We start from the raw sequence: 21,132 nt of genomic DNA on the forward strand, positions 1-21,132 counted from the left end.
ACTGAAAGTTTGGAAGTCCACTTATTGAGATGGGGAAGACTGTAGGAATAGCTCAGAGTCTGGGGGAAGGCAGAAGCAGGAGTTGAGTTTCAGTCAAAATTCAAGATTTATTAGACATCTTAGGGGGAATTTTGATGAATCCCCTAGATACACTACGTAGGAATTCAACGCAAAAAATTATCCATTTGTACTGAATTTATCCATTAGTGAATAAAGCCATTGTGTAACTTTTATTTCAGCTTGGTCATTGCTTAAAACATGGTAAATATTTTAATATCAATCACGTGCTGCAGAATGAAGTGAAGTTCCAATCAGACAAAATGAGTTTAAATCCTGGTACTTCTGCTTTACTTATCTAAAATGTTGGAGGAATTACTTCATATATCAGAAGTTTTTCTTCCTTATATATAACAGACAAAAAAATGCATCCTTAATTAGACTGAACATTAAATAGTATACAGATAAGAATCTTCATATAGTACACAATAAATATAAATTCCCTTCCACCATACCCTATCATTTCAAATAAAATGTCTCGATAGATGGCATGGGTTTTTTTTTTATTATTATTTCCAAAATAAGTAAGTACATAAATACCTTCATGACTTGAAGAAGCTAAGTTACCATAAAAGGCAAATGTGAGTTTAGGACACTAAGCTTTGGCTAATGGACTGAAAACCTATTACAAGAATTTCATGTCCATACTTTTATTGACTAAGAATGACAAATTGTAAAATGTATCAACTCATTTAGTGAGCCCGAACTCATTTAGTGATCTGATACTGTTTTACACTTAGGCTGGTCTTCACTACTGAATCTTTTATTTTTTTAAAGTTTATTTTTTTATTTTGGAGAGTGAGAAGCGGGTGGGGCTGGGGGGGGGCAGGGAGTTGCAGAGAGAGGGAGAGAGGGAGGGAGGGAGGATCCCAAGCAGGCTCAGCATCATGAGTGCAGAGCCAGACATGGGGCTGGAATTCATGAACCATGAGATCATGGCCTGAGCCAAAATCGAGAGTTGGACACTTAACCGACTGAACCGCCCAGGTGCCTCACTTCTGAATCTTTCTTACCATAATTTTTCTTACTCAGCTATCAAGACACATTGAGATTCATATGTGAGTAAACAATTTATAGCCAATAGAGGTTACTCAATAGCACTAAGTGGAACAATGTGTTATATTAATATTTAAGAGTCAACAGATATTGAAAGAACTTAAAGAAATTCTCTTGTGTAAAATTTCCTTCATTCAGATGTTAAACTCTGTTCAGAAAGCCATAATTTTTCAGTCACTCGAATGCTTAATTCTTAAGATCCTAAGGCTATTTAAATAGGATATATTTTATTTGTAAATAGCATTTCGAATTGATAGACTTGACTGAGTATTGCACTGAATCATATTGTGAATTTGAAACTTTACATGTGACAATACTCAGGCTAGCAAGAAACATAGAGAAATAACATTATTAACTGATAAGAAAAACAAAATAAAGTTACTGAGTACAAACTATGCACCATTTATGGTACTAAACGTGTCGCATGTTAAATCATACTGAATTCTTAGGACTCACCTATACTGGGAACTGTTTTACAGATAACAGGATTGAAGCTGAAGGGAAGTTAAGTTCCTAAAGTCAGGAAGTGATTGATCTGGGTTTTGAACACATCAGTCTTTTACTCCAAAGCCTCTACTCTCTCTTCTGTATTATGCTGTGAATGGAAAACTAGATCTGAATGAAACAATTAGCTGTCTGACCTAGGTTCATTCATTTTATTAACTCATTCCATCCACAACTTCCTTATCTGTAAGTGCAGTACAATGGAATAGAGGCCTATGATGAGCAGTAGCTCTAAGTTCACAGAAGCTTTGTTAGAAACCACCATCTACTGGTGTCATGTGAAATTGAGCCCCAGTTTTATTAGGCGTAAAGATCATAAGAAAGCAATCATAATAATAATAACGGTAATTTATTGCTTTTGTGGGAGTAGGAAAAATGTGAGTTCTCACGTAGATGCACACAAGGAAGAAGGTCAATCACAGTGAAAGATAAACAAGAAATCGGGCATAGGGACCTAGAATAAGAGTTCAGAATTGAGACATTCTAGCAAACAATTTGCAGATTCTGCAAAAACAACACCACTCATGGAACTTGGTATGCTCATGCCTCAGGAGATTTTATTTCTTGAAATGCACTTATTTATATCACTTGCGAAGGGACATTTCTTGTTAGGGAAGTAAATTAACCATTTAAAATAGACATTAGTTGGAAAATAGAATTCCTTTTACAGAATTTCACATTACTGTCAACTTTTCTAAAGCAGACCTCTCAGATGAAAAGAGAAATGTATATTTTTCCCCCTGATGTTTTGTTATTTATGTAGTGCTGACATTTCTCTTAAAACATTCTGCATTTCTATTTTTTGGACCGCATCACTCCTACAACACGCTCTTTTGTGTGTGCTTTGTCTCTCAACGATAATGCTAACCGCATTAATATAACTGCTTATTTATAAGATGGTCTTCTTTAATGGGCTCTTAGCTCTTAGAGGGTGGGGAATGTATCATATTAATTGTTTAATCCTGGGTATAGAGCCCGGTGACTGGGTGTAAAAATAATCAATGTTTATAGAAAAGAAAGGGAAGGAAGTTGGTAACTGACCTCCGGATACCACAATGGTTAGTCTATTGTCAATTCAAATGGTTGCACAATCCCATCGCATTAGGTAAGTTTGATCATGAACCCTGTAAACTATTTGTATTTAGATGGAAATGATCTTCATCAAATGATGTTCAAGGTCAGTGAAACCAGAGTGCTTCATCCAGGCAAGTGGTCCTTGGCAGGGAAGTAACTTCCCAGTGTAAGGTGTGTGTTCATACTGAAGGGAGTAATGGTGCGTAACTCACGTGTAATGTTCAAATTGTATGTATTCTCAGGAAATGTTTCTCCAGGAACATAACTAGAATAGCTGTTTCATTTGTACAAATGTATGGATATCTTCGCTTGTTGGGAGTCACTAACTATTCCCTGGATATGCAGTGGCTTCCCCACATTCACTGTGTTAGCACTGAGGACACAGAAGGACCACGTTTCTTAGGCAGGCATTTAAACGTATAACTTGATTATTAATTCAATCATATTATGGGTGATGCCTATTATCTTTATAAATAGATGTAAAAAGCATATATATGTGAAAGAAGCATTGATGTGGAAAATGCTACAATAACAAATCTTATTATAAGAAAGAATTTTGAAATAACTTGCCAGGAGGGTAATGACCTCAATTAAATTTTATGTGAAATAATAATTGGTGATTTTAATAAAGGAACTCTATTGCAAATGGCACATTTGATAATATAATATCTTGGTAGTTTTTATTTCACTTTGGCTTGCATTTATATTAAATAAAAATCTTTGAGATAATCAAGTAAGATTTATAATTTAAAGAGCTTTTTCTTTCAAATACTTAAATAGATTTTAAATAGTTTCAAATTCAAAAGGATATAGAAGAGTAATCTTCTTAGAGATATTTATTCTATCAGTGAAGGAAAATAATGAAATATAAAAACGTGCAGTGAATATTGAAGTGATCAGAACTCCAAGAAGAGAGAAATTACAAGCCCCTGTACTTAGAAACATTTCAGGGAAATAAACATTTTGGGTGTGTATCATCTGGAAAACACTAAATTGAATTAATGCTTTCTGTAAGAATATAATCTATTCCTATGTTTACATGTCCTTGTGTTTATGGATTTTTTAAAACAAAACTATTTCACGATGGTTACACACTCTTCTGAAAATGCTTCACATAAAGCACTCACAGGTAGTTTTGAGTTGAGATACCCTCACAATTCAACTAGGAAAAGCTTTTTGTTTCTATCACTACAAACAAAAATTTTCTCTGTTAAATACTGTTGAAATAAGCAATACTAGAGGGCTGCTGTGCACGCTTAAACACTACATTTAAATTAAGTTTCAAACTCGCAAAACCTACGTTGTGATGCTCATTTCCTTTAGCCTTGAAAAAAATCCCCTGTGCTGATTTTTCTGTGGCATCATGTGTATTTTAACCTGGTTCTGGATGAAGCCTGTCAGCCACAGGGAAGGGTTGCATAGGCTTTTCTGTTATTTATGTGGTATAGTTTTTCACAGTTGGTGCTCAGTATCATTATCCAAAAAAATAACAAGGCCAGCTTCGAGTGAAATGAACAACAATCAGTGGAAGGCATGTTTGAGGGGATTCAAGAGACACGTTAATAACCTGGTTTAAAAACACCAAACAAGCTCACACTGCCCACGTATAAAATATTTTCAGACTCACTGACATTCACCAAAGACTGTATTTTGATTTGGTCCCACCCTGCCACATTTTGCATCAAATTACATCTTCTTTGTGTTTTGGGATTTTACCAACTATATTTTGAGGAACCATATGGCATTATCCCTGCCATAATAAGTTCTCTGTGTGGCTGAACAGGATTTGCAAATGTTATGCCAAGATTAATAATTAACGTGTGATGACCAGTGGGTAAACCTTCTAGGACCCTCACTATTCTGGTGGCTCTTCTCTGGGCACACTCTAATCTCTCCTTCTTAAGACATGCCATCAGAAGCAACCATAATATTCTAGATGTAAACTGAAACATGCAGAAATTAATGCCAACTTTTTTTTTCTCTGTAGTATTCTAAATATAATAAAGCTATAAAGTCTGCCTAACGCTAGCTAACCTGTTTAGTAATCCCATCTCACTATTGGTGTATGGAATTTGTGGTCATTTTCTAGGAGTTTAGTCCACTCTCCAGGGAATTTGATCATCACCCTCTCTGTGAAATGCATCTATCAGAGTTACCATGGCTATGACCACAGGAACTGCCAGTGGAGCTCAAAGTGTCAGGTCAGTTAGGAGCAACTCAAATTTCTCTCCTGGGAATTTTCTAGTACATGTACTGGGTAGTTATAGTAACATTAATAGAAATATCAGAAAACCACACCATTCTATACCATTGCAACAGAGAAAAGCTCTGTGCTCAGAGATTTTGCTTTAACAAGTTAGGCAGTGAATAGGCAATCTAGTAATTTGTCCTCATTTTTTTTTAACTTTATTTTTTTTTAAGTAGGCTCCCCACCCAGCGTGGGGTTTGAACTCACGACCCTGAGATCGAGTCTCATGCTCTACCGACCGAGCCAGCCAGGTGCCCCGTCATGTGGAACTTTAAAAGCAGTTTCTAAGTGTGTAGATATTAAGAAGTCATGCATTGTTCTATTTCCAGAAAATAAAACCTTTGACTCTTTAGAGCGGCATCAAATGTAAATCAGATTTGTTTGATGTGATTTCTTCAGTTATAAATAAGCTCGTGTGATGAAGAGGCCCTAAAAATAGCAGCAGACAGTGATAATATTTAAATGAGTTCTTGAGACCCAGTGGTGATCTCCCATTACTCTCACTACTCCCTAACAATATGTGCACGCACGCGCGCGCGCACACACACACACACACACACACACACACACACCGTGGAATGTGTAGAGTAAACTGGGTCCATTGTGCACTGGGGTGGCTGGACTATTGTAGCCCTTTTTCGCAATGAATTACACTGAGGGCTATGTAATAAGACTGAGGGCTGTTTTGTCCCCCAGAGGATATTTGGCCATGTCCGAAGATACTTTCTGTTATTAAAACTAGGTGAATGCCTCTGGCCTCGAGTGGGTGGAGACCAGGGTCGCTGCTGAATATCCTGCAGTGCCCAGGAAAGTCGCCCACAACAAAGAATGGTCTGGAGCAAAATGTCACTTGTGGGAAGGTTGAAAAATTCTGAATGAGACACTTAAGCCCACAACTGAGCATATCGAATTGCTCAGCTGACTGAGGCACCAGCTGACTGTGGCAGTCTGTGAACAAATCCCATCGTGAACCAGACTGTGTTCTTTGGGAGCTGTAGCACCCCTGAATGAATCCTTCATTAACCTTCAGACACGTTTTTGTCTGAATTGCTGTCTCATTTGGATGGTTTACTATTACTTGATAGTCACCAATGTGTAGATTTTTCCCCCTAGATTGTCATAATGAATTCTGCTATTTCTGCCTCTCGATTCCTGCCAGGCTTCCCCCAGCCTTACTGAAGAACTTCTATCTAACTACAGCAGTGACCCCTTACTCTTCCCTCTGCCTCCTGCACCCCTCTCACATACACCACTGTCCCAGTAGTGCATATTTTTAGAGCTGTCAAAATACTCTGTCCGCAAAACAGCCTCACCTCGTTACTCACCTCCTCTCAAACCTTGAATGGCTGCCTGTTGCCACCCTGTTGAAAAGCACCATCTCCCCTTTCAAGCAGCAGAGCAAACCCTGTGTCACCTGAGCCACTCAAACTTGCCCAGCCTCTTTTCTCCTCTCCTTAGTTAGGCATTGCCACTCTATCAACACTGAGTTCCTTGTTTTCCGCACAAGCCATGCAGCTCTCACCTTGGTGACTTTATTTCAACCTGCCTGCATGTTTGCAGTTTTTTCCTTTACTCTTCCCACCTCTCCAATTCCCACCTGCCTCATTTACTGTTTCTTCTTGGAAACTTCTGTAATCTTCCCAGGTAGGGTTCTCCTGCATTAGCCTGTGGATATTTTCATTACTGTACTTCCCAGGTTGTTTTAAAAGCAGCCTTTTGTGTTTGCCTGTGGATTCCATGGCATTGCAGACTATGTCCTATTCATTTCTATGTTCCCTGACTTCCTGGACAAAGGCCCAGAAGACATTGTACCTTAATCAGTGTAAAATGATCAAGTGAAAGAGTGTCTATATTTGTCTTTGTTGCAAGTGAATTAAATTGGTCTAAGGGGAATAATATGCCCTAATTTATTTATACAGTAATTTTAGAATTATTTTATCTACAACTAATGTATGGTAATCATTAAAAGAAAGTTAACTTATCTGTTTTTTTTCTTTCTTCTCTACTAACCTATTTGTTTAGGTGGGTTCAGATTACTAAGCATTCAAAGAGCTGTAGATGTTAAAAAATGCCATCTAGGGGCGCCTGGGTGGCTCAGTTGGTTAAGCGGCCGACTTCGGCTCAGGTTGTGATCTCTCGGTCCGTGAGTTCGAGCCCCGTGTCGGGCTCTGTGCTGACAGCTCAGAGCCTGGAGCCTGTTTCAAATTCTGTGTCTCCCTCTCTCTGACCCTCCCCTGTTCATGCTTTGTCTCTCCCTGTCTCAAAAATAAATAAATGTTTAAAAAATGTTTTAAAAATGCCATCTATTTCTAAGTACTAGTATTGTGTGAATTCCAAATTTGCCCACGGTCCAGGACATGACTGAGTATAGAGGAAACAACTGATAATATCAGTAATAGCTAATGTGCACTGAGCCACTACTATAAGTCAGGTTCAGGTGCTATGTTCATATAATTTTAGTAAGAATAAAATATGTGTGAGCATTTTGAAAATGATTGTATAACCAATAAAAACATTGTCCTCGGACAATGGCACTATAGTGCATGGACTTCTCTAAAATGTAAAGTATATTTGCCATTTGCCTATAAGGGAAGAATAATAGAGTCAACCTGATTATTTTAAGGCTTGGGAAAGTGTATGCATATAAGCTGAAGGCAGGGCTTGAATGTGGTGTTCAACTCTTCCTACGGAAGACATGGTAGGATGAGGCTGTTCTAAAGGGCACACCTTCTAGATTGTGCCAGTTCCCAGTGGAATCTGAACCGGGAACTGATTCCAAGAGCAGGAGATGAGCAAGAGTCTGTTTTGAAACCTGAACATTCCAAAGTGTTTGTTTTCCCATTGGCCCCCAGGCAAGCGTTTAACTTCTGTAAGGAGAAAATCATTTCTGGTTTAGGTCTCCATTATTATTATCATTATTATTATCATCATCATCATCATCATCATCATCATCATCATCATCATCATTTTCCTAAGTCAACCTTCTTTTGAAACATTTCAAATATCTTTCCTAAATTGATGAGTCAGGGGGAAAAGAAAATGTTCCTTGTATTTTATGGGCTGCCTTACCGTATTCTACAACCCAGCCTTGAGAATCCAACCGTTACTTCAAGGAATGCTGTGTTGTCATCACTATGGCGGGAAGTGGAGAAATGGTCAGTGCATTCCAAGGCAGGATTTTGCACGCTGACTTACCAAGGGGATGTGTCCCTTAAAGAGCGCCATCACACAGCTCCCCTGGCACCCATCAGGACTCACTGGGGCTCTCTTGGAATGCGTGAGCAGCTCCATCGTCAGGGGCTCGCCAGGCTGACCTTGCGTGGACCTCTGCTGTGGAGGCCTCTGCAAGCGTTTCTTCAGACAGCTCACCTGGGAAAGCAGGGCCTAATCTGCATCGAACAGGAAAGCCATCACTTTCCCTTGCCTCGCAATAGTTGTTGACCCTAATGACTGTCTAATTGACAATAGAGCGGTTCAGTAACGCTGACCTTTTCTTACCTGCAAAGAGGGACTTGAGTGGGATTGATGGAGTGGAACCTTTCTTGGCTGCATTGAACTGCCACGGGCCTGCCTCGCCAGGGTCGGAGCCGGGCTCCCCGTGAAACGCCCCTAATGCGATCAGATCGCTCCTGCAGGTCAGGCGCACGCTTCCAGTTTGTCTCCCTTTTGCACTTTCAGTTCCAGTTTGACTTCAAGACTCGTCTGCTTCTTTCAAATAATTGAGTCTAACATGATATGTCCTGTCTCAGTTTTGAAGAAGGACGGCTTGGTTTATGCCTTGGACATTTTGGATTGAAACCTCACTGGCTTACCTGAGCGATAACCAGTTTTCTCTCATCATTGTCCTTTTTTTTTTTTTTTTTTTTTAACAAAACTGTATTGAAATACCTGTGTCACAACAGCTGAACTTAAGTCTAAGTATGGTATTAAAAATGACTCCTTAGAACATCTTAGAAATGTATATTAGATATATGTATTTTTTAAAAAGAATCATAAATGCATACAGGTTAACATAACACCAATTTTAATTTTGAGCTGAATAATGAAAACTATTACATGACAGAGGTCCGTTGCAGTTGGTTGGAGACCAGAGAGATCAGTGTCTGAATCCCACCTCTGCTATCGGTTGTATAAGCAAAATCTTAAACTTTGTTAGACTTCGTTTTCTTACCTTTAAAACTGTGGTAGTAATGTCCGCCCACTGAGATAAAGGATAAGTAAAGCAATGAGTAAAAGTGCTACTATCAATACTTGGCAAATAGTAAGGTCTGTGTTATAGATTGGGGCACCTGGGTGGCTCAGTTGGTTAAGCATCTGACTTCAGCTCAGGTCATGATCTCGCAGTTCGTGAGTTCAAGCCCCATGTCAGGCCCTGTGCTGACAGCTCAGAGCCTGGAGCCTGCTTTGAATTCTGTATCTCCCTCTCTGTCTCTGCCTCTCCCCTGCTCGTGCTCCCTCTCTCTCTCTCTCTCTCTCTCTCTCTCTCTCTCTCTCAAAAAAATAAAACATTAAAAAAAAAGGTCATAGATATTATGATTATTAGAATGTTCTTTTCTGTTCTTTTTTTTTTCTTTTTTGTCCTGAATAGATACCTAGTGATATGATACCTCTGCAGTTATTTACAGGTTAAGAAACAGCTTGATAGAAAAATTGTTTCTTACAGTTTGTTCTTAACTTCCTAGCTGGCACCAGCTTCCTCAGTCTTAGTCCCAGCAAGAAAGCCACCACTTTCTCTGATACATTTTAAGCCACATCTCTGTCTTTCATCTGCTGCTGCCGTTCTATTTGGCCACAAGAGGACAAAACTGTGACATTTCCGGTTTCCCATGCTGCATGCAGGCCTTCACTAAATCTGGAGAGGACAGTGAAGAAGAATCTCTTCTACAGCTGAGACACCTCCCTTGGTAATTACAGCAAGGTTCTTTCCACCTGACCATCATTACCCACCTGTTGTGTGTTTGTTTTAATGTGCCTTTCTTGTTCCAAATGGCCCTGACAAGTTCACCGTATTAGTTTACAAATACATTTAAGAACATCCTAACATACTTCAAATTGGAATGTGTACAGATTGTGATTTTTTACTGGGCACTATTCAATCAAATTTTAATTCGGAAAAGTTCAAACATTTACACAGTAGACAACATAGAATAATGGACCCTACTTCCCAGACCCAGTAACTGTTAAGATGCTGTCAATCTTGCTTCTTAGGTGCTCCTTACTCCAGCTCTATTTTGCCAAAGTCTTTTTGTTTTTAATTTTTTTTTAATGTTTATTTACTTTTTAGAGACATATCGCAAGCAGGGAAGGCAGAGAGAGAGAGAGAGAGAGAGAGAGAGAGAGAGAGAATGGGAGATCCAGAATCCAAAGCAGACTCCAGGCTCTGAGCAGAGCCTGATGCAGGGCTCGAACCCACGAACCGTGAGATCATGACCTGAGCCGAAGTCAGACACTCAACCAACTGAGACACCCAGGAGCCCCTTAAAGTATATCCTAGACATCTGATTTCACATATTTCAAATTTGTGTTTGTTGCCTGATAGTGTCCTTTAACTCCTTTCTCTTTCATTTCTTGTCAACTGGAAAATAGCTCTGTAGTCTACATTGAACCTAAGATCAAGTTTTTTGTCAGTAATATTTTTCTTTTCATTTTGAAAAATGAATGTTTAGTCAAGAACAGTATCTGTCATCTTAGAATCAAATTCATGAATACCAGTCAGTAATCATTACATGAGCTTATGGTCACAAGTTCCTGTGGCAACATTATCTTTATGATTATGAAAAATAAAAAAAAGAATGTGTCTCTATGTATATACATTAAATATTTCTCCTTTCTGTTTTCCAAGGAATAAATTGGCTGTTAACTTTATCCATGCCTGTATTTGAGAAAGAGATAAAAAAGTTTCTCCTCTCTAATATCATTCATTCACACATGCCTTCATTTAACATCATGTATTCAGTTTTTTACAGGTCTCTGCTTAGTGCTAACCATAAAACAAACAAAAACAGGACTTGATCCTTAGCCACAAGGAATTTGCAGTCATATAATAATGAAACTCATTAGTATAGAGATTGTGTCCCAGGGTGCTAGACCAGTAGGGTTATGTACCAGCTGTGGTCCATGAAACAGTATTTAAAAATAAATAAAGACAATTCTAACATCATTTATTACATTTCTCCCAGAAGTTGTGTAAACATAATGGTTAAACAATCAGTAGAAAAGCGAAAAATTAAACCAACGGTCCAGTCTGCGTTCTATAAAAAATATCTCTAGTATGTGTCCTATCTCCTAGGATACCGTATTAGTAAATATTTGTTGAAGATATTACTGAATAAGTTAAATTGATTTTAGTTATTAATTGTGTTGCAGTGCATAGATATAATCTAAGACAATCTAAGGAATATAGTTTAAAATATATCCATTATTAAACTTTGCTTTACATTTGCATAAAATTAACATAAATCAGGTGATTCTGTATAAGAATTATCTATTATGGAAAGTAATATCCACATAGGCATTATAGGAGTAAGTTTGTTTGTTTTTTTATTTATTTATTTTGAGGGAGAGCACAAGTGGGGGCGGGGCAGAGAAAGAATCTCAAGCAGGCTCAGCACCATCAGAGTGGAGCCCCGGTGCGGGGCTTGAACTCACAAACCATGAGATCCTGACCTGAACTGAAACCAAGAGTCTGACTTAACTGACTGAGCCACCCAGGTGCCCCTTAGGAGTATTAGAGAAAACCCTTAACCCCAGTGAATATTTGAGCAGCTCTAAATAAACCAAGCACATAGAAAAATACGGAGCTTTCGGTAATTTCCCATCTTACATAATTTAAAATATGGAAAGTGTATGCTAAGTATCATAACCTTTGTGAAGCATAAACTACATTGTATTGTAGTACAAGCAGGGAGAAATAGCCACCGTTTAGAAGAAGAAAAACTTCCTGAAAGAGTTTGAAGTATAGATTCTTTGAACAGTAGGTGCAATTTCAGTATGGTGAATGTTCTAGTATATTCAAGGACTCATGGGTTTCTCAGGGAATAACCGACGTCTTAATTGTACTAGAACATGGGCTCACGAAGCTAAGTGCTGAATAATGATATTGGAATGATCATTTGAGATCTTTTGTGAAGGGCCCCAAATGCCCCAGGATGTAAACAGTATAGAACCATGAACAATTTCCAAATCGGAGGATGGTGTGTTTGAGCCAGTAATTTTAGAATTCTAGTGAAGTTCTCTGGAGGCAATTAAAAATTCAAAACAAATTCAAAACGAATATATATATATATATATATATATATATATATATATATATTTTGTATGTATGTATTTTGTATGTATGTATATATATATATATATATATATATATTTTGTATGTATGTATTTTGTATAACCATATATGTATGGTTATATATATATATGGTTATATATAAATTTTTTTTAACGTTTATTTATTTTTGAGACAGAGAGAGAGCATGAACGGGGGAGGGGCAGAAAGAGAGAGACACAGAACTGGAAGCAGGCTCCAGGCTCTGAGCCATCAGCCCAGAGCCCGACGTGGGGCTCGAACTCACGGTCCGTGAAATCATGACCTGAGCTGAAGTCGGACGCTCAACCGACTGAGCCACCCAGGCGCCCCATATATGGTTATATATATACACATGTGGTTATATATATGGTTATATATATATATATATATATATATATATATATATATATGGGATAGACCATATATAAACCATATATATATATGTATGCATGTATGTATATACACCAAGAGATACACCAAGACCCTAGGGAGGGAGTAATTATAATAGGTTGCACAACTCTTGTTTGTTTCTCAGAGTAATTGAATGCAGGATTTGCAAACTAATGCTTACAGCATTCCGCGGGCCCACAGGTGGTGTTGCTAATAAATTGTCACCTGCACCTTCGTCATACCTGTTAGTATCACTCATCTTTCAAACCTTGACACGAGGCCATGATTTTTCACTCAGTGTCTCTTTCCTGACTGACCATATATGATGCTCAGCTAACTTACTACACAAGTCCCCCCATCCAAGGAAGCTAGTGGTAACTGGAACGTAGCACATGGTCCACTCACTTGAGCCTTGACCCCTTACCTATGACATAGGCCCATGACCATGTGTTAGAAGGAGAAACTTGTGTGAGTCTGTACACACTGCTGTGTGCACTAGCTGTGTCACTGCCCCCAGGCTTGCTCCAGTGCCAGGGTCCTTTTAAGTGTTGCTTATCTGTTCACACTGTATCAGGTCAACATTGTGATGACTGCAGATTACACAAATAAGCAAACAAACAAAAACAGGCTCTGTTGCAATCCACAGGCTCCTAGGTTTGATCCCCAGTGGCAAGACTACAACCTAGGAAATCTTGTATGAGGCACAGAAATAACAAAATTGGAGGAGAAGCTGCCTAGAAAGAGAATACGAGTCTATTTTGATGTGTATTAATAAAGTAGACAGGTGGAAAGAGCAGATAGGCCACTGGAAATGTATTAAAAGCTTGGGAAGAGAGATTAAATACAGTTAAGTGTCATAACTCTGGTGATCAGAATTGCAATGACAGGTAAGGAAGGGAGTGAAAACAATAAGGGAGGGGGCGCCTGGGTGGCTCAGTGAAGAATCTGACTTCAGCTCAGGTCATGATATTGCCGTTCGTGGGCTAGAGCCCTGGGTTAGGCTCTGAGCTGACAGCTTGGAGCCTGGAGCCTGTTTCTGATTCTGTGACTCCCTCTTTCTCTCTGCCCCTCCCCGTTTTGTGCACGCACGTGTGTGTATGCTCATGCGTGCAATCTCTCACAAATAAACATTTAAAAATACGACAAAGGACAAAACATATATAGAAGAGAGTATAAATTGTGGAATATTGGCTGTTTACTAATACATAGTGTAGGAAAAGCAGAAATACTGGGAATTCATAAGAGAAAATGGAAATTTTCAAAATCATGGTTTCTGGTCAGGCTATTAAATGTTCATCACTATTTTCACACATCCTGATTTAAATTTCCTACAATGTGATTGCATTTAAAAAAAATGCTCCAGAGCATTGAGAAAGAATAAGACATCACAATAACTAGGTATTACATTTTTACACGGTTTTAAATCTACACAATGAAAATTTTATTTTGCGGCAGACTATGATATATACCGTAATCCAGTATTTGGCTTTAACTCAAATTGTTAGCATACTTGGAAGTAAACTTCTAAAAAACATATTTATCTATATAATTTGTCTCCTTTGTTTTTTTTTCCCAAAAGATAAGCATTTCAAAAAATTTTGCAAGATTTTATGAAAATGTTACATATACAATCTAAACTTTGAAATGTATTTTTATAAAATAGGAATATAATTAAAACAATTCAAGTAGAGACTTCAAGAAAAATGTGTTTTCTATTAAATTTTTATTTGTTTTAATAATCTAAACCAACCAATCAACCAAAAAGATATTTTTCTCCATTTTTTTTGTTTTTGAGTATATGTAAAACAAAAGTTTTCTTTCTTTTTTTTTTAATGTTTAGTTATTTTTGAGAGAGAGAGAGAGAGAGAGAGAGAGAGAGAGAGAGAGCGCAAGCAGGAGAGGGGCACAGAGAAAGGAGAGGCAGGATCCTAAGCAGGCTCTTTGCTGTTAGTGCAGAGCCTGATGTGTGGGGCTCAAACTCACGAACCTTGAGATCATGACCTGAGCGGAAACCAAGAGTTGGAGGGTTAACTGGCTGAGCCACCCAGATGCCCTTAAAGCAAAGTTTTTTGAAGGCAGACGGGCATTTTCTCTGAGAAATGACCACTTTTTTTTCCTTCTTTCTCATCACCTCACACTTTTATCCACCAGGGTATAGGAAAAATTACTGTTATTGGTTTTAAATGCCATCAGTATCAAAAGAGTACACCAAGAGGGGCATCTTGGTGGCTCAGTCTGTAGAGCATCCAACTTCGGCTCAGGTCACGATCTCACGGTTCATGGGTTCGAGCCCCGCATTGGGCTCTGTGCTGACAGCTCAGAGCCTGGAGCCTGCTTCAAATTCTGTGTCTCCTTCTCTCTCTGCCCCTCCCCTGCTTGTGCTCTCTCTCTCGAAAATAAATAGACCTTTAAAAAATATGTTTTAATTTACACCAACACATAAAACCAAAAATAAAATCTGTTTTTGGGTATTTCAATTAGTTTGCATTAATGAATTAAAGAAAGGACTGCAGTAAATGTCAATTTAAACCCTGGAGAATCAACATTCTGGGTTTTATTACCGCTACTTAAAAAGACTTACTTAGGGGCACCTGGGTGGCTTAAGCGTCAGACTTCGGCTCAGGTCATGATCTCACACTCCGTGAGTTTGAGCCCCGCATCGGGCTCTGTCTGACCGCTCAGAGCCTGGAGACTGTTTCAGATTCTGTGACTCCCTCTCTCTCTGCCCCTCCCCTGTTCATGCTCTGTCTCTCTCTGTCTCAAAAATAAACCTTTAAAAAAAATAAAAAAAATAAAAGACTCAGTTAACTTTTTGCCTTTTACTGGTACCTCAGTTTTTCTTTTTTTTTTAAGACTTTAGTTTTTAGAGCAGTTTTAGTTCATAGCAAAATTGAGAGGAAGGTATAGATATTTACCACCTTCCCTCACACATGCCCCTCCCCCCCATAACATCAAGACTCCCTGCCAGAGTGACACATTTGTGACAATTGATGTACCTACACTGACACATTGTTATCACCCAGAGTGTAGAGTTTACATTAGGTTTCAGTCTTAGAGTTTTACATTGTCTGGTTTTGTTAATGTTTATTTATTTTTGAGAGACAGAGAGTAAGTGTGGTAGGAGGGGGGTGCAGAGAGAGAGGGAGACACAGAATCTGAAGCAGGCTCCAGGCTCTAAGCTGTCAGCACAGAGCCCAACTTAGGGCTCGAACTCAGGACCCGTGAGATCATTGACCTGAGCCGGAGTGGGACATGATCTGAGCTGAAGTCGGACGATTGACTGACTGAGCCACCCAGGTGCTCCTTACATTGTCTGGTTTTGGACAAATGTATAATGACAGGTCTGCATCACTATAGTATGCAGAGTAGTTTCATTGCCATAAAAATCCTTTGTTTTATGCCTCTTCATTTGTCTTCCTCCCCTTAACCCCTAACAGTGCTAACCATTGATAGGGTTACTGTCTCCAACTTTTGCCTTATCCACGATGTCATGTAATTAGGATCATATAGTATGTATCCTTTTCAGGTTGTCGTCTCTCAGTAATATACCTTTAAGCTTGATAGTATGTTTCTTTTGTGTTTCTGAATGATTATCTTTGGTCTTAGGGTACCACACTTCGTGTTTATCCATTCATCCAGTGAAGGCTACCTTAGGGGCTTCCAAATTTTGGCAGTTATGCGCAGTGCTACCATAAACATTTGCGTTCAGGGTTTTGGGCGGACATACATTTTCACCTCCTTTGGGTAAATACCGAGCAGTGTAATTGCTGGATTGTATGGTAAGAATATGTTCAGTTGTGCAGGAAACCACCAAACTGTCTTCCACTATGGTTGCATGATTTTTTAGTCCTGCCAGCAATGAATGAGCATTCCTTTTACCCCACACCCTCACCAGCATTTGGTGGTGTCAGTATTTTGGACTTAGGCCATTCTCCGTGGTGGTACCTCGTTGTCTTGCTTTGCATTTCCCCGATGACAGATGATGTAGAGAATCTTTTCCTAGGCTGATTTTCATTTTGTGTATCTTCTTTGGTGTAGTATCTGTTGAGGTCCCAAGTTCATTTTTAAGTTGGATTTTTTTTCTTCCTGTTGAGTTTTAAGAGGACTTCATATATTTAGGCTAACAGTCCTTAATCACTTGTGTTATTTGCACATATTTTCTCCCACACTGTGACTTGTCTCCCTGAGCTCTTCACATTGTCTTTCACCAAACAGAAATTTTAATTTCAATGAAGTTGAGCTTATTGTTGCAGGATTTTTTTTGCCTAACTACCCAGGGTTTGTTGTCTCGCTGCTTGGAGAATGAAGAAGTAGACACAGGATAAGATGAGCAGTGGGGAAAAGTTCACTAGAGTTGAAGATCCGAAAGAAAGGATAGTATAAAAGTTCTTTTTACAGAGAGGGGGCATTTGAAAGTGAATGCCTCTGGCAGTAGGCAGGGGACTTTGTTTTTTAGGGTTTGGGTGGGCCCCTTTTCTTCCCTTTGGTTTCTTTTTCAGGGTTTACCTGTATTGGCTACATAACTCTAAATGCCTAGTCATTGCTTTCTGATTGGCTCCTTTCCATTGTATGAGGGGTGGTTAGTCAGGTCTTCTGTTGGTCAAATTTCTGAAGGAAACCTGAGGGGCAGTCAGTGGTGTCTGTTACTTTCTCCAGAGGAACTTTACTTCTAAGGGAGTTGCTGGAGGTCAGATGTTCCCGAAGAAATGTTTTAAAATATGTGTTTTCCCCACCCAGGGACTTGCAAGCCCTGCCCTCCCCCTTTCTGCCTATTGAGTCCTATCTTTTTCTATCATATTATCATCATTTCCTTTGTGAGTCCTGCCTTTGCTGTTCTAGCTAAAAAGTCCTTATCATGCGCAAGTCGTTTTTATTTTCTTCTATATTATCTTGTAGGAGTTTTATAGGTTTGCATTTTACATTGCAGTCTATAACCCATTTCAAGTTACTTGTGTGTGTGTGTGTGTGTGTGTGTGTGTGTGTGTGTGTGTGTGTGAAGGATGTAAGGTGTGTTTGGATTCCTTTGTTTTGCCTATGGCCATCCCTCTGTTCCAGCACAACTTGCTGAAAAGACCGTTCCTGTTCCCTTGTGAAAATCAGTTGACTATATTTGTGTGCTGTGTTTCTGGGGCTCCATTCCGTTCCATCCAAATATTTCTCAGAGAACCAGTCTTAACTGCCTGGTGTTAAATATTTGTCGTAGTGTTTTGAGGATAGATAGAATTCAACATAAGAACTGCACATCTATTACGGAAAGTAGTATTAAGATAGTCATTACAGAAGTGTAAGAAGTAAAATACATAGATCGATTTTTCTTAAACGGTTATTTATTTTGAGGGGGGGAGCAAAGAGAGGAAGAGAGGGAATCCCAAGCAGGCTCCGGGCTCAACATGGAGCCTGAGGCAGGACTCAGGAGAGTGGCTCCCCCGACTAAGCCACTCTGGCATTGCTATAGTCAGTTCGTATAGTGGTAGGCCAAGTGGGTTTTGATAAATGAGGTGACATTGAAAGTGGAGCTTAAAGGGTAAGTAAATATTGGCATCCAGTTCATTAATCGATCAACAGTGTGCAAAATCCCTCCAGAGTCAAGTGCTGGTTGAATTAATAGGCATGTGACTACCAAACAGGCCCAGTTCCTGTCCTCACAATGCTTACATTCATCATTACAAAATAAACAACTCATACGTTATCTATAAAATCATGTTAGGTGTTGAGAAGTACTATGGAGAAAATACTACTATGCACATCAAGAAATCAGGGTCCTAATGGTGACTGATCAGATGAGTGGTGAGTAATGGATCAGGAAGGCTCTCTGAGGCAGTGATCCTGAAAAGAGAGAGGAAACATGCAAAGGGGCCATGTGGATTCCAGGCAGAGAAGACAGCAAACATAAAGGCCATGAGACAGAAACATTTTGAGCAACATCAAGGAGGTCAGTACATTATGTTGTAATAGATAAAGGAGGAAATGATAGGAATGTAGTCAGAGATCATTTAGGATCTTGTCAGAGGAAACGAGTAGTAAAGGGTGGTTTAGGCAGAAGGGCCAAAGGCTAGAAAGGCTTATAAATGGGAATAAAAATAGCATGTTTGGAAAATTTCCAGCAATTCATTATCACTCACATTTGACAAAAGGGAGAGGATTAAGAAATAGCAGTGGGTAGGTTTTCAGCAGCTTTAGAGGGGGAACCATGCAAAGAGGTTGGGTTGGGGTATGATGTGTCATGTGTAAGTTTCAGCAGGATAACAGCACAGTGGAGCAGAGTGAGACTGGAGGTTAGGAACCAGCTAGGAGACCATGAGAGCAAAATAAACAGAATTGGAACAGAAGTGTGACAGCAGTCCTTTAGTATTCGTGCCTTGCATATCAAAAGTGTTCACTATAGGGGCACCTGGGTGGCTGAGTCGGTTGAGCATTCCACTTCAGCTCAGGTCATGCATAGGTTCGAGCCCCGTGTCGGGCTCTGTGCTGACAACTCAGAGCCTGGAGCCTGCTTCGGATTCTGTGTCTTCCTCTCTCACTCTACCTCTCCCCTGCTCGCTCTCTCTCTCTCTCTCTCTCTCTCAAAAAATAAAATAAAACATTTAAATTTGTTTTAAAAGTGCTTAATATAAACTTGAAGAAACTGGTTGGTTTAGTTTAAAATTTGGACTATATAAAAATAAAGATGGAGAAACCCTTACAAAGTCACAAAGGAAAAAAATACTAGCAAGGTAGTAGTAGCTAGACTATACCCATTAATGAAAATATTCTAAAACACTGGGGAAGAGTACACTAGGTAAGAGTTCTATCAGAATGATTTTAACCTGACAGTAAATGAATATAATGAAACTTTTATTGTTTTGAAACCAAGAATTCTGACAGTGGTCAGTGTTGCTCAAGGTAATAGGGGAAATGAAGTTTTGATTAGGTGGATCAACTCTAATGATAATTAAGACATTGGAGGAAACCCTGCAGGTCATTGCAATTCATCAAATAATTCTACATAACTTGATGACTTTATACAAGGCCTTTTCCATCCCTTCAGGCACAGTAAAAACCATTTGGAAATATTTCATGGAAGAGTAACACAAACAATTAAGGTGTAATATGGCTAAATGACAGTTTAAAAACACTTAAAAGTCTTAATTGAAATGAGAACACTTCTAAGACTGGCTTAAGGTAGTAGAAGAGTTACTTAGCTTAATGTGAGGAAAATAAGAGATAATGGCATGAAACAAAGTAAATCATGCTGACCTTAGAGTTTGTGGATCATCAAACACAAATGGCAGGATTAAAATCACTCTTTCTTTGGAGGGTTTAAGTATAATGATATACTACTGAATGTTCCGGGGAGAAAATCTTTTAGAATATGAAATAATGAGCATATTCAGACTTTTAAAATTATCCCTCCAAGTGATCTAATACAGCAACAGTTGTATTTTTAAAAGGTGTATTTTCCTTTTGTAGTCCATCAGTGAGATACACTCGAGCTGAGTCATTTGGATGAGAGTTAAATGCTCAAGAAATCAGGTATTGCAAATAATCTAGAGTCAGAAGGATACCTCAAATCATTAGTTTCAAAAGAAAGAAATCAAAGCAAAACAAGTTGCTGAGCAGGTAGAAAGGAAATGATCGTTTACTTTTAGGGTTTCTAGGGTTTCTCATTAACTTTGTCCAGTCTCTTATTTTGTTCGCAGAGTGATACTTGGGTGACTAAGAGCTCTGAGAAAGAGGGTAAAAAAAATTAGTCTGAAGTAGTTACTTCTCTGTAGAAGGAGATTAGAAACACTGTATTATGAGTGAGTTCATTTTAAGTAATGCCAGTAACATTTGAGTATTAACAAAAATGTCATATTGGTGTGCATGTCATAGGAATATGTGTGATTTGTGTCTACATGAAGAGCCAAGTAAATATTTATACTGGGGTTGGCTGTAGACTTAACATGATAAAAAGTTAACTCTCATCAAACCCGCATCCCTCTCCCCCTACCCCTTTACAGAAGGCCCAGCAGCCAAACCTCTACTATTTAGGGGGGCAAACAAAACAAAAAATAAACTTCTCTAAATTAATTCATGATTAGTCCAGCAGTAATGTTAATGTCTCTGAGTATAGCACATTTGATAGGCTTCTGACATCTTTATTCCAACCACAGCAAAATAGGTAAGTGTTTTCCTCCCTCCTCAAATGCTTGCTGTTTTCAGGCTCCTTGTAGACATAGTGAGATGGCAAATTCTGTCTACCCCATTTTTAAATATAGTCGAAAAAAATATTTGAGGCATGTCCGAAGAATAACAGGAAAAGTAAAGACCATGATTAACCATTAAAAAATACTGACTTCAGAGGAAAGAGAAATAATATTAAAGAACAAAAGAGAACTGGTAATATGTGTTAAGAACTCTGCAGGATGAGAGTTTACTCTGCTTGCCTTGACTAGTCCGTTATGGTTTTGTGAACACTGAAAGAATGTGGGACTTTGGGGGCAGAAATGAAGGCCTGTATATTCCTCACAGCAAT

General features: G+C 38.8%; 2 protein-coding genes across 2 annotated transcripts in view; one reads left to right on the forward strand and one right to left on the reverse strand.

Moving 5' to 3' along the window:
* LOC131506285 (tropomyosin alpha-3 chain-like) overlaps positions 1–12,894 on the reverse strand; it is a 38,151-nt gene extending 25,257 nt beyond the window's left edge. The window contains 3 exon segments of the mRNA XM_058719742.1: positions 8,198–8,393; positions 9,111–9,140; positions 12,817–12,894. Coding sequence (XP_058575725.1) covers positions 8,198–8,393; positions 9,111–9,140; positions 12,817–12,894 — 304 coding nt within the window.
* TENM3 (teneurin transmembrane protein 3) overlaps positions 1–21,132 on the forward strand; it is a 2,564,262-nt gene that overhangs the window by 633,252 nt on the left and 1,909,878 nt on the right. The window lies entirely within an intron of this gene.

This window comes from Neofelis nebulosa, chromosome 3 (genome assembly GCF_028018385.1).
Source record: "Neofelis nebulosa isolate mNeoNeb1 chromosome 3, mNeoNeb1.pri, whole genome shotgun sequence".
Taxonomy (NCBI): Eukaryota; Metazoa; Chordata; class Mammalia; order Carnivora; family Felidae; genus Neofelis; species Neofelis nebulosa.